Source organism: Pelodiscus sinensis, chromosome 2, assembly GCF_052426305.1.
Source record: "Pelodiscus sinensis isolate ZL-2025 chromosome 2, ASM5242630v1, whole genome shotgun sequence".
NCBI lineage: Eukaryota > Metazoa > Chordata > Testudines > Trionychidae > Pelodiscus > Pelodiscus sinensis.
Window position 1 is genome coordinate 150314414 of NC_143053.1, and position 14451 is coordinate 150328864.

Consider the following 14451-nt stretch of genomic DNA (forward strand, 5'->3'; position numbering starts at 1 on the left):
TCCCAGCTTATGCAAATGAAGCCCGGGAAAGTCAAATCCCGGGCTTCATTTGCAAGTGCGGTATGCCTACATTATCCCACTAGTTCGAACTAGCTGGGTAGTGTAGACATACCCTGCGATACTTGAATAGTGGTTCTTATAGTTAGAGCCCTTCATGGAAACAAAATTTTGCATCCACAGCTGTGTCCACAAAAATGAGCCACCGACATGTATACCCATGGATATAAAGCAAATATCCGCAAATATGCAGGATTCTAGATTCAAAATTTGGACTTGCAAAAATGAGATTCAGATATCTACATCTACATCCACGGATATGGATACCCCTGGATATAGAGTGGATAGCCAAAATGGCAACCACCCGTGAACATGCTAATGAAGCGCGGGATATTTAAATCCCTGTTCTCCTGGGGGAGTTTTATCTTGGAATTCTAGGAATTTTGTGTAGTTCATAAAATTTTGCTAGCAAGGCCTGCTGGTTAGAGAATATGAACCTGAAGACCGGTGGATGTAAATACCGTCTGCCCTGAAAGGCCAATATGCTTAGCTCTGTCTGTAACAGTGGTTTCAGGATGGTACTATTTGGAACTTGTGCACTGCTAGGAAATTAAAGACTAGGTGGGTAAACAATAACTCTGCCCCTTTCATAGCACAAAGTAACATTTATCAGCCCTTTTTGCCACAGAGGTACAGACTGATGCTGTATGCTACACCATTCTAGCTGGTTCTGCATTCACCAGAAAAGCTACCTGAATGGGTCTTGAGGGCTGTAGAACATCCCAGAGTTTGTTCTGTGTATCTTGAACTTCTAAGAAGCTGGGAATGGTGAAGCTGGGGCAATTGCCTCATCAGGTGAGGAAGAAGTTATACTTGTTGGTATCACCTGATCCAGCTCATCATTTTCTTCCTCCACATATTCCAGCGAAGCCTGATGCTGTTGTCAAGGAGGAGGAGGACAATATGACTCTCGTTGAATACATAGATTCAGGTGTCATGCATAAGGATCTCCCATAGGGCCCCTCTGACCAAAGGCTGGTTGGGCACATGGGGGAGATGGTGAGACTGTGAAACCATTATATACCAGAAGCCTCTTGTAGAGTAATCCTACCAGAGCCCAGGACAGGTCCAAGAAATCCTTGAAGCCCTGTCTGTCCTAATCTCCTTAGTTAGGGGAAGTGATAGTTCATTCTGGACATAGGATTCAGCGGATGAGAAAGCCAGGTCCATTTTCAGTACTATCAGTAACAGGAGGAAGAAGCTTCGGCTCCTGGAAGAAGTGACAGACACTGTATTTGGTGGCAATATGTGCACCAATGCAGTAGAGCTCAAGAAGGAGCCAGGACAGAACACAAAGATTTTAAATCCTAGATTTCTGAGCATAATCCTGCTCCCAAATGGGGGGGGACATAGAGTCCTCAGGGTGGGGAAAATTAAGCCACACTAACGAAACAGAAGATTATAAAACTCTATAAAAACACTAACACACGACATGTAATGATCTATAAGAGAGATGAAGACAGTGCAAGGATTGTTCTGGGCACAGAGAAACACAGAGTTCCAAGGTGCAGGCACAGACTAATGGACACTACTTGCAATATGTTCTGGGTTCATGTGCATGGTAGAATACACTTCAGTAATAATAAGAAGAATAAAAAAAGAACTTTGATGTTATGGGGCCTGATTTTTAAACTGGACTTCCATTTCTGAGGGAACAATTTTGCATCCACAGTTCTTTCATGCTTTTTAATGACTATTTGTTTGGGAGGAAACAATTGTGTCTCAAGAATGGAGACTTTGTTTGAAAACCATACCCCAACTTCAATGTAGTATCATCGGAGTCCATAACAAGCTCAAAGTCTCCAAGAAGCTATAATAAGCCAAACTACCATTATTCAAAGCATTGACTTATCAGAAAAAATAAAACTGTCTCTAAAACGTGGTCAGTTTCTACAAAATTAAGAGGAAATGAAACTTACAAAACTGCACATTATTGCCTCTATAGCCATTTGTTAGGATGAGAGTAATTAAATATTAAAAATAGCCAAGTTCTTCCTTTTCTATTATCTATAATTATCTCTTACTTCACTGGACTGCTGCCATATAACTGGTTATAGTTGCAAATAGCATAGTACTACCACAATAATACAGTTTCTTAACTGCTCCAAAGTTTTAGAAAAGCTGCAAAATAGCCAATACAATCTTCATCATTTCTAATAGTGAAACTCCTGTTGATCAAAGGACCTCAATGTTTTGCATTTAACATGGAGATGTCAGGGTTAAACCATTCCTTGTTCATGTCTTAACGTCACCCTCATTAAAAAATCTGATTCGGAGAGCTGGATTTAAGCTTCTGGTTCTATATCAAAAACCTTAAATCTTTGAGAGACTGACTGGGTGGTCAAAAATAGCTCTCTAAGGGTACTACCTAATGTAAAAATTATGTGAAGGAATCTTGGAAGGCTCTCACTTGTAGAAAATAAACTCCTTCAACACCTCAAGAAGAGAAAATGGAGCCAAAATGCTGAAATTGATAATTAACCATACAACCCTGTCTGATGTCAATGCCTGCTACTTCTTTAAAGGAGTTCTAGATGTGTCTAGAAAACCCTAAAACAACATGTGTTGAGACTGATCCAAAAGCAAGGGGGTCTATTCAGCATTATTTGATTTTGGAGAAGAATCTCTTGGGCATCTATTTTAAAGCTGACACCATCACACAGGCACCATACCTGCACTCGTTCCATTTCTGAAAGATATCAAATTCCATAGCTTCAGTCTGGTTTGGTGAAAATCTGAATTCAGACACTAGCTCTGGTGTGTGTTCTGGGTGTTCACACTCTCCAAGTTCAGCTGTAATCATTCAGAAAGCCAGACAAAAGGTCATGCTGTCACCAGAAACATTAAAAAACAACTGCTCCATATCCACATTTAGCAGGCTACAGAAGAAGTTTTAGAATTATACATTTATTATTGTATCTGTGTGCACATTTAAATTCTGAAAACTCAAATTATAAATCAAACTAGAAATTCTGTAGGAAAGTTTAAGACAGGTTCAGAATTCTAAACTTATGAAATGCTGCTACATCTTGCATTTAGGAGATTTTAAGAGGAATATAATTTTTGCTCAACACAAATCAAATGTTCCTCTTTAACATAAACACCGCAGTTTCCTTTAATTGAAACATATTTTTTCATCACTAAGTAGTGTTTCCGATTATTGCAAATTTCTGCCCATATCATACATATGGAAATGGAAATGTACAGTAGCTAGTGTTAAGAAATTGATTTTCTCAACCCGAACATGATTATAGTTTTCAGGTCTGTAGTATATATTTGGGAAGAGATTTTTTTTGAAGACACAGATTGAGTTGGGCACTTTGGTACTGATCCCTCAAGGTGCTAAACACCAATAAGCACCCTTTCACTGAGCTCAGAACCCCACTGACCTGAGTGTCACCTCCCTGTTATCCTGTTATATACCTGTAAGACATTTCCCACATGGTTCCATGAATGGCTGACCTATATAAATAGTTTCCAATTTAATAGCGTCAGTTCTGTTTAACGTAGATGCAGCAAACATGCACCCCAAATGCTACCAAAAAAAAAAAAAAAGATGTGTGCCTACACGTGTGTTAATGTTGGTGCTTTATAATACATTGGTGTTCTTGTTGCCATGAACAACAAAATAATTTAAAAAAATCAGTCCCGCTGAAGAAAAGAGGAGGTTACTCACCTCCTGTAACTGACATTCTTTGAGATAAGCGTCCCCAGGGGTGCTCCACAATAGGTGCTGAGCATCCCAGTGCCTCTGGACAGAGTTTTGCCTATCAGTGCATTAGGGGGGCTGTGCATGCGCGGCGTGCTGAGCACGCGGACTTCCCCCAGTAGCTATGCGCACGTGCGGCCCCCCTCCTTCAGTTCCTTCTCTATCCAGAACCCAACAGAAGAGTGTAATTTATGTGTTTTTCTTTTTCTGAGTTTCTGAGGTAGAGGGGAGGAAATTGTATCCGAAGAGAAGGTAACGGAACACTCCCAGGGATGCTCATCTCAAAGAACGTTAGTTACAGGAGGTGAGTAACCTCCTCCTCTTCTTCTTTGAGAGATGTCCTTGGGGGTGCTCCACAGTAGGTGACTACAGGCAATCCCTGTTATGGAGGTAGGGACTTCGGATTGGGTAAGTATGCTGGCTGCAGGACAGCTTTTGCTAGTCTAGTATGGAGTAGAGGACCTGAAGCAAGTGAATAATGCTTTGCCAAGGTGTTATCCGGGGACCATGTTGCCGCTACACAAATGTCCTCCAGTGGAACTTTTCTCAGGTATGCCACCGAGATTGCCACTGCTCTTGGAGAGTGCGCCTGGATTGAAGCAGGTGGAGGTAAGTTATTAAGCGAATAACATGTGGTGATGCATTCTGATATCCAATGGGATAGTCTCTGTGATGATACTTTCTTCCCCATGGTATGGTTCACAATGGAAACAAAGAGCTGTGGGGAGGATCTGAATGGCTTTGTTCTGTCTATGTAGAAGGAGAGAGTTCTTTTGACATCCAGTGTGTACATTTGTGTTTCAAAGGTTTCAAAGCGTGAGGCTTTGGGAAAAAACACATGTAAGTGTTTTGTCTGGTTAATGTGAAAGGCTGTACAGATCTTAGGTAAGAATTTCGGGTGCGGATGCATGGACACCATATCTTTGAGAAAGATGATAAAGGGCGGATCGGACATGAGCACGGCCAGTTCACTTACTCTCCGTGCTGAAGTAACTGCCACTAGGAAAGCCATTTTCAATGTTAAGTGGTGCAAGGAACATGTGGCCAGAGGTTCAAAGGGCAGTTTTGTTAGTGGTGTTAATATTAGATGAAGGTCCCATGGTTTTCATGGAGGTGACATCAGGATATAAGGCTTGAAGACCCTTCAGAAAGCGTTTGTTTGTGGGGTGCGCAAATAAAATGGTGTCATCTCGTGGTGCATGGAATGTTGAGGCTAACAAGAGGTTAGACTGTTTTAGGTGTATTAAGTTTTCCAGGATTATGGGGAGTGGGGTGATTTGTGGCAATATATTGCATTCGATGGCCCAGTATGTAAAACAGGTCCCTTTACCGATGGATGTTTTCCTTGTTGCAGGAGCTCTGCTGTGCAGAACCTCACAGACTTGCTGGGAACACTGGAGCTCTATGCTAGTGAACCATTGAGGTGCCACGCTTTCAGATGGAACATCGGGAGTTGAGATGTGTCCTGATTTGTGGGTGATGAAGGATATGTGGGACTTGTGGTAGCGTGATTGGATGGCTCTGTGTCATCCTGAGTAGTAGGGGAAACCAGGGTTGGTGCAGCCAACATGGCACTATAAGGATGATCTTTGCTTTGTCCCTCCATATCTTTATAATGACTCTGTTGAAGAGGGGAAATGCATATAGCAGGGGTGCATTCTATGTTAGAATCAAAGCGTCCCCTAAAGACTGTTTCCCTATGCCCACTCTGGACTAATACATCATGCATTTTCTGTTGGTTCTGGTGGCAAACAGATCTATGTCGGGGTAACCCCATTGGCTGAATATTTTCATCAGTATTGTGTGGTCTAGCTCCCGTTCGTGTTCTTGGGGAAGGGCTCTACTTAGGGCATCGGCTATCGTATTGAGTGCCCCGAGCAGACGGCAAGCAGATACGCGAACATCTCGTGCTAATGCCCAGTTCCAGAGGGCTATGGCTTCTTTGCACAGAGGCTGCGATTGTGCTCCACCTTGGCAATTTATATATAACATGAATGCCATATTGTCCGTGTAAATGTGGACATGTATCCCTTTGATTTGAAGGAGCAATTTTTGGCATGCCAGGCAAATAGCTCTGAGTTCTAAAACGTTGATATGTAGAGCACGCTCTGCAGCAGACCATATGCCTTGAGCTGGTCTTCCTTTCACGCCCATGAGCACCCCAGCCCATGAGTGACACGTCTGTGGTGATGACTATTGTTAGTTCTGTGGATTGGAAGGGTATGCCTGTACTTAGGTTAGACATTCTTGTCCACCACTTTAAACATGCCTTGACTGAGATGCCTTGACTGAGCGTGGAAGTATTAGTCTTTTGGTCATTGAATGAATGTGTGGTTTGTATTGGGTTCAGAGCCAACCCTGAAGACACCTCATAAAGAGTTGTGCGTTGGGCACCACTGGGTTGCAGAAAGCCATATGCCCCAGAAGTTGAAAGCAGTCGAGTACAGTGACTGCAGGCATGTCCTGGTGACTGATGCGAGTGGATCTGTCAGCAGGGAGGGAGGCTCTGGCTGCGACAGAGTTGAGGTGTGCCCAATAAACTGGATGGATTGAGAGGGCGTGAGCATTGATTTGGATTGTTTCACGAGGAGTCCGGCTATGTCAACACTGGCGGCTTCTTGCGCAAGAGTACTGCCATGTGGGAGTGGTGCTTTTGCGCAAGAGCTCCTGCACAAGAGGGCTTACACCTGTTAAAAAAAGAGCATAGCTCTTGCGCAAGAAACCTTCTCTTACCATGCCCTACTGTAAATTTCCTTGGGCAAGAGCAGGCGGGCAGTGTGGACCCTCTGCAGATTCTTGCGCAAGAATGGCCATACTTGCGCAAGAAGCCGTGAGTGTAGACATAACCCAAGGGAGTGAAAGCAGCTTAGGACCATGTTACTGTGATGGTGGTACTCCTGTCTGGACCTTGCTTTGACTAGGCAGTCGTCCAGGTAGGGATATATGGTGACCCCTTGTCTTCTGAGATGGGCAGTGACTGCTGCTAACATCTTGGAAAATACTCTCGGAGCTGTAGAGAGTCCAAAGGGCAGGACTGTATACTGAAAATAGTATGTACCTAAAATGAAATGGAGAAAACGTCTGTGAGATGGTCTAATGGAAATATGGAAGTATGCATCCTGTAAGTCGAGAGAGGAAAACCAGTCGCCCATCTTCAGAGCTGGGATAATTGTGTTTAGGGTAACCATTCTAAATCTCGGTTTCTTTATGTATCTGGTTCAAGGATCTGAGATCCAGGATGGGTCTCCACCCACCAGTCCTCTTTTCTATGAGGAAATAATGGGAATAAAATCCTTTCTGCGAAATTGTGGTGGAACCGGCTCTATGGCCCCTAGTTGTAGCAGGTGGTCTACCTCCTGTTTCATGCAGGTGGTCTACCTCATGAGATGGGTTCCTGAAGAGAGATGGGGGGTAGAAGGGTGGGCAGGAGAAAGGGAGAGAAAGGGGATCCTGTACCCTAGTGAGATGGTTTGCAGAATCCATTTATCTGAGGTAATTAATTCCCACTGATGTCAGAATGGAAGCAGATGAAAATGAAAAAGTTTGGAAAGATTCTGGAGTTCTGGGATGGGTGGTCTGGTTTTCGGTCTTTCAACTGTAATTTCAAATTTGCTCATTCAATTGTGATGGATGGTTAGAGGTGTTACTCTGGGACCGTCGCCTCTGCTTCCTATTTCGACCCTGCTGTAGGTAAGAGAGGTATTCTTGTCTGTGATATTGGAATGGGGGTTGCGGGTACTTTGATCTATGATATGGTTGGTATATTGTCTCGCCCTTGTTGCAGGTGTTTGGATCCCTAGAGATCTGAGAAAGGCTCTGGAGTCCTGGATTGAAGGACTTCATTAGTCTTCATGGAGAAGAGGTTTTCCCCTTCAAAGGGCAAATCTTCTACTGCTGTCTGAAGCTGTTGAGGAAAAGTGGAGGAGTAATACCAAGAGGCTCGCCTCATAGTGACCGCTGTGGCAGCAGTTCTTGTGGTTGTGTCTGCTGCATCGAGAGCAGCTTGTAGCGCTATATGAGAAATTGTCTGTCCCTCAGAGACAATTGCTTTGAAATGTGATTTTTTACTTTCAGAGAGATCTTCAATAAATATGTTCAGTTTCATGTAATTGTTGTAATCGTATTTACTGAGCAGGGCTGAATAATTTGCTACCTTCAGCTAGAGAGTGGCTGAGGCATACGCCTTTTTGCCAAACGAGTCTAATCTTTTATTCACTTTGTCAGATAGGGTTGAGCGATTTTGCTGCTTATTTCTTTGTTATGCAGCATCCACCACCAGGGAGTTCGGAGGGGGATGTGTAAAGAGAAATTCAGATCCCTTGGGAGGCACATAGTACTTTCGATATGCCTTTTTGCTCATGGGGGGAATCGAGGCAGGTGTCTGCCATAAAGTTTTTGCGGGTTGTAGGATGGCTGAATTAATAGGAAGAGCGATCTTTGCAGATGCACTCGCTTGTAGGATGTAAGTAAGCTTGTGGGGAGTATCCTATACTTCCTCTATGGGAATATTTAAATCTTGTGCGACTCTTTTGAATAGGTCTTGGAAGGAAGAGACGTCCTCTGAAGTGTTAGAGGATGGAAGTAGAACTGCTTCCCCCGTATCTGATAATGATGTTGTCTGGGCCACAAATTCCGTCGTTGACCTTGGGGAATATAGATACTCATTAACACTCCTCTGAACATATCTGTGAGGAGATTCAGTAAAGCGTGAAGGAGGCTTATTGATATGCTTAGTTTTAAATGGTTTCTTTTTGTGCTGTTGTGTGGGTTGGTTCCACATTTGCCACTATGGGGGGTACGCCATGGGCGGAGGCATCCACAAATAGGAAGCCCAGGGAGTCATTTGTGCTCTGAAGAGATCTGGCTGCTTCTGAATAAGGAGACAGTTGGGGTGAGAAGGCAGCCAATTCCTCTCCCTCTTCTAATAAGAGGGGGGGAAGGTGGATCTGATTAATCAGAAAGTAGTGAAGGAAGATATCTATCTTCACTCAAAACAGGGGAGTGAAGCCTTGAAGCAATCTGTAAATCTTTGTTCTCCCTGTAGGTGATAAGGGGAATTTGTGGTGCGGGGGGCTGCTCTAACTGAGAGGAGCCCGCTCTTTGTACAGAGCTGAGTGGGAGAGCTGTCGCCCCTAATAATTGAGAAGGAGGGGCAGTACTGAATGGGTGCTCTATCCCTTCTCTAGGTACCCTCGTGAGAGGCTGAGGTACCAGTGGAGCTGCCATAACGGTCAGCGATACCGGGGTATCTGAGGCAGGCACAGAGTGGCCTGATGCCTCTTTAAGGGCAGCATTTGAAGTGCCTCCTGGCTTATTATGCTGTTCGCCCGAAGTACCTGGGTGGTCAAACGTACTCAGACGGTTCTTATCTGAGTGGTCTGACTTTTTTACCTCAGAGTGCCTCTTTATGGGTTTCTGAGGTAACGAGCTTGCCCTTCTTTTGGAGGGCTTAGGCTTATCATTGTTGGATAAATTACTCTGCCCAGAGCTGGGTCAGAGGCATGTCCCTTGCTGTTCTCTGAGAGGAACATTTTGAGTTTAAGCTCCTTATCTTTGCGCAATCTTGCTTTAACCTTGGCACAGTGGGGGCAATCTCTCTGAGAGCGAGAGTTCCCCTGGCATTTGAGGCAGGTGTCATGCCTGTCAGAGGCAGACATCACGTCCTTGCAGAGCGCACAGCGTTTGAAGATGGGCAGCGGCTCAAGACCCACACTGCTTTTTTTTTTTAAACTAACTCTATACTAAATCTAACTAACAATAACTGTAACAGAGAACTAACTATTAATAAAAAACCAACTAATTTTCCACAAGTTTGTTCTGAGGAGAGGAGAGCACTGCCGAGTTCCGTCCACAGTCGGGGACGGTGGAAAGGAACTAAGGGGGGGAGGGGCGCATGCGCATAGCTACTGGGGGAAGCCCACACGCTCGGCGTGCCGCACATGCGCAGCCCCCTGATGCACTGCTAGGCAAAACTCCGTCCAGAGGCAATGGGACTCTCAACACCTACTGAGGAGCACCCCCTGCGATGCCTCTCAAAGAAGAATCTACTACCGCTTCATGTAAACATTACACATAAAACGTTGCAGCAAGAAAGAACAGAAAGACTATGTACATGGACAAACAGTCTTTTGGAAGATAAAAATGATAATAATTTATTTTAAGTTATCAAGAACACACAGTTTAATTGTTAGCTGATAGATAAAATTTATGACCACATTTTAGGGTTTCCAAAATAGTAAATAAAATGAATTCTATTAACTTCCATTCACAATTTTTTGTTCAACAATATTTTCAAATGTGAATTACAGCAACAAAACCTATACACGAGTTTCCACAGAGACATTTTACAATTCTGCTGCTGTTTTGTGTCTGAGAGAAGTTAAGAGCCTTTGACATAGATGTTAATCAGGATAAATCAATTTTATACATTTCACTTCACTGACTGGTTCAACAGAATTCACATTTGATGCATGGTACAAGGTCCATCTCTTTTCTCAGGTTTTTACTGGAGGTTCAGTGATGAGGAGGATGGCTTACTTTGGAGCTTTTTCTTTTTTATATAAATATTGTAGTCTAAAAATTATGTACCTGCATTCTGACATGTGTAAGTATGCAAATTCTAATAAAATAAATGCACAAACTGGTAGTTGTACTTTAAAATGAGGTAGCTACCCAGGTATCTTTCAAAAGTGTAAAATAATTTCACTTGGAGAGTTACTAAAGACATCACTGTCTCTTTAATGTAGAAAGAAAGATACATTTTATGAAAGGATTTTACAATATAAGATTGCAAACATTGGCAACTTGAGATATTTAAATAATTTAATTCATCAAGTGAACTCTTTTAATAGCTCTGAAATGTATCTAAGTGAGTGAATTGTATCAGACTGACCATAAATATAGTTTAATATATTGTACCAATTATTTTAGACTAAATGAAATCAAACTTGTAAATGTTATATAAAGGGAAAGTTACAATACTAAAGAGAATTCTAAAGTAGTTTCAAAAGCATGAATAGATGTTTCTCTCCATATTTTTCTTCAAAAAAGTACAATTTGCATGTCAAAGACGATGCACAGAAAATGCCAGCTCTTAAGGCAGTGATCTGAAACAATTGACAAATTTATCTAATAAAATAATATTCCTCATAAATCAGCCATAATAGCAAAATAAAAAGGAAGTCGTGGTTAAGAGAAAGAATCTGGATCACATTTAAAATAGCTGGCACACTGATCCCTATGTATACTGTCCTTTTATCATCCTGCTCACACTTAAAAAAACACACTAAAATCATTTAAATATAAGGTGAAATTTAAACTACTAAAAGGGAAAAATCATTTTCTAGTTATTTTATCTCATCTGCTTGATTACAATGATTCAATATATATATAAAATAAATATACAAGAAGTAATATAAAATTATATTTCTAATATCTGCAGATAGAACAAATTTGATATTACAGTGCCAAGGTATGATGTTATTGAGAAAGTTACCACAAGTATCTCTAAACAGAGAAAAATTGATTGGCACAAAAAAGCCATAATTTATAAGTACACTGCTTGGCATCCAGTATTTTAAATACTGGTTTTCATACATGATCAGAGAAAAAGCTTTTTCAAACTGTAAATGGATGTCCTGCCCTATTCCTTTTCTTAGTAGAGAAATAATTCTCCATATCTTTGATTAACAGAACTGTAGATATGTCAAGCTGTTCTATGAACAGGTCTCTTTTTCTAAAATTGGGAGGAAGTTAACAGTGCTTCATCTGGTGTCTCCACAGGTAAAAATGAGTGCATAAAAATTTTAAGCTAATGTAAGCTGGGCGTTAACCTCGGAAGTCCATATTAAGAAAGTAAAGAAACAACATGAATGAACAAAATAGAAAAAAGAAAAGGGAAGTAAAAATTCCTTTAGTATCTTTGTGCACAAACACAGTATGAACAAAACTGTGCAACATGGATCACTTTATTACTATTTTTGTTGTTACTGTTGTTATTATTAGCATTATAATTATTATTATTACTACAGCAACAACATGTGCCTGATCTGGTTTTCCTTAAATTTTGTTCTTAATCCTAGATGGAACTGAACCCAAGATTTCATATTCAATCCAATACAAATCCCTAGTTGGTCCCTAGTTGGACAGCCATGTCACATAATTTCCAAAAAATGAACTTGAACTGACTTTTATTATTTAAAGTTTCGCAAATGTCTGTGAGCCAGAGATTCTAAAACTCAGCAAATGTATTATTCTAATGACCAATCACAATAACAATAGCTGCCATTTAAATACATGTACTGTCAATTAGTGCCTATTCATGACAAAAGGGGAAAATGTGAAGAAACTGTTAGTCAACTTTTAAAATAAAAGTTTATGCAAATTACTTGTAAAAAGTCACATACCTTGAAGACATAGAGCTGCTAGTTCTACAGCAGTATCATATGGACATTTCAGTCTTTAAAGAGACAAAATAAACAATAAAAATACGATTTTTTTAAGTTTACATTTTATATAAACCCTGTCTCCAGAAGAAACTAAAAGAGTTTTCTAACAGTTTCAACTAATATGAATTATTAATTCCAAAGTACCAGTTAAATTGCACCATATTTAGATAATTCAAATACTAATATTTTGATTTAATTAAGCTTAGTTACAAGTTAGCACACTGAGCTATTTCTGAGTTTAGTAATTTCTCATTAATGGTGAAAATGTGATATGCCCAAATATAACTAATTCTTAAACCAATACTGAAAACATTAATCCAAATGAAAAAATAGGTGATAGTCCCACAACGGAGTCTAGAAAAACTTCCTGCCTAAGATTGAATATTTTTCTTTACAACTTTTAAACAAATACATAAATAATATATACACACACTCCACAAATACACAATTACATTTGCCAAAAAAGAGGCTGCAAAAAAGAATATATTTTCCACAAGTCTCTTAAGTAAGAAACGTTGACATTATTATAGTGTTTTTTCAATTTCCTTGCATCTGTCATACTGACAAGTATGAAAAGCTCACTTTACATTTTAAATAATCATATCGATTAAGACATTCTTTTCCCTAATTGCACACAGAACATAATTATTTTCCCATTTGAATGTGCCACTTGTTCTATTGTGTAATAAATAATAAACTTCTGGTTCAGACTGAAACCTTCTAATGTCCTCACAAAAACCAAAACCCACAACATTTACAGTAGTTTAGCTACTTATTAACCAAATCTTTTTCATGGTATTCTATGACTGAAGAAAGGAGCAATTTTAAGAGGATTATGTCCTTTGTGTAAGAATTATTTCTCCAAACCAAATGAAGTATGAGGTTTCTCTTCCGGAACTTGCTATTTGCAAATGAAAACAATGTATACTTACTCTCTCTCTCTCTCTCTCTTTTAAACATACAGAACAGAATGTCCAGTTTCATTCACCACTACATACTATTCAAATTAAGAGTTCTCAGGGTTTCTCAGTTTCTTTTAAGGGGTTTATTTTGACTCATTTCTCAGTTCAATTTGAAATCTGTTACTGACATATATGTAAGAACAGGATGCATAGGGTCATCAGTATGAATGAGTGTAATTTATTTTTAATATTAACAATGGCTAATTACAGCATAAAGCTCATTTACAATGAAATCCGTAACTTGTAAATAGTCATTAAAGATAATGAAACTGTTAAAGCTCAGTATAAAATTTATGCATATACATGTTTATATTGCTTGGTCACAAACGAAAAAATTCTTGCTCCATAAGAGTTTATTAATTTGATTTTTATTAATGTATCTAGATACATTTCTGTATCTAATAGAGAAAGAAAAACATATGCAAGAGAACATTGGATCAGTAAATGCATTTTACAATTCCTTATATATATATATTTTTTGATGAACATCAGAAAGGATCAGAAAGAGCTTATGGGCTTAAAGTAATACTTTTAACTCTTAAAACAGTACTCCGTTACTTACACTTTAAGCAAGGTTACAGCGTCAAAAATGTACTTACTTTCCTGAAAGAATGTCTTGTCGGAGCTGTAATACAAACAGGTACCTAACAAACACATCAAATAAACAAACAAACAAATAAATAAATACAAGTAAACAATCAAATGCATCTTTTTGGCCCTTATCCCTTTGTCAAGAGAATACTATCAGCCCAGACATTTCCATAAACTAATTTTGTAAGTGATATGAGCTTTGAGGGTCAATTATAAAGAGAACTGCACACACCTGTGAGATGTGAAGTACCCTTAACTTTCACTGTTAACTTTCACAGTGAGAGGTCAGAACATCCTCCATTGGAGTGGAGTGCTCAGCATATTGTTGCAGCATGAAGTCATCAAGCTGAATTTCAGAAACCCATCTTTATTTAAGGCAGCACTGAAAGCATGTAAACGACTTTGAGCATGTGCCTTAATTCTGCCAAAGCCAATGGGACAAAAGCCCACACTTAAGTGCTGTTCTGACTGGTAGTCTAAATGAATTATATAGAGTCTAAAGGCAATTATGGCTTTACTTTAAAAAAATTAAAAGAGCTCTGAATGAGAACAAAGATTCCATGAAGAGTTGAGCCTGAAACTAAATAAGCAGGCCTATTCTGGTACTAACATGGCCTTCAGTGCTGTAGTATCAACGGGCATGTATATGTTTACAATGCAAGCCATGCTTGAGCCCACCATCAAG

The 14451-nt window shown here is 40.0% G+C and overlaps 1 protein-coding gene across 3 annotated transcripts in view; it reads right to left on the bottom strand.

Annotated features, from left to right (window-relative positions):
* Positions 1-14451, bottom strand: part of EPB41L4B (erythrocyte membrane protein band 4.1 like 4B) — a 266752-nt gene that overhangs the window by 126402 nt on the left and 125899 nt on the right. For all 3 annotated transcript variants that reach the window (XM_075921605.2, XM_089776480.1, XM_075921604.2), the window contains exons 5-7: positions 13775-13819; positions 12172-12224; positions 2730-2850 (exon numbers count right to left, since the gene is read on the bottom strand). In XM_075921605.2, the coding sequence (XP_075777720.1) occupies positions 2730-2850; positions 12172-12224; positions 13775-13819 (219 nt within the window). The remainder of the gene's footprint in view (positions 1-2729; positions 2851-12171; positions 12225-13774; positions 13820-14451) is intronic.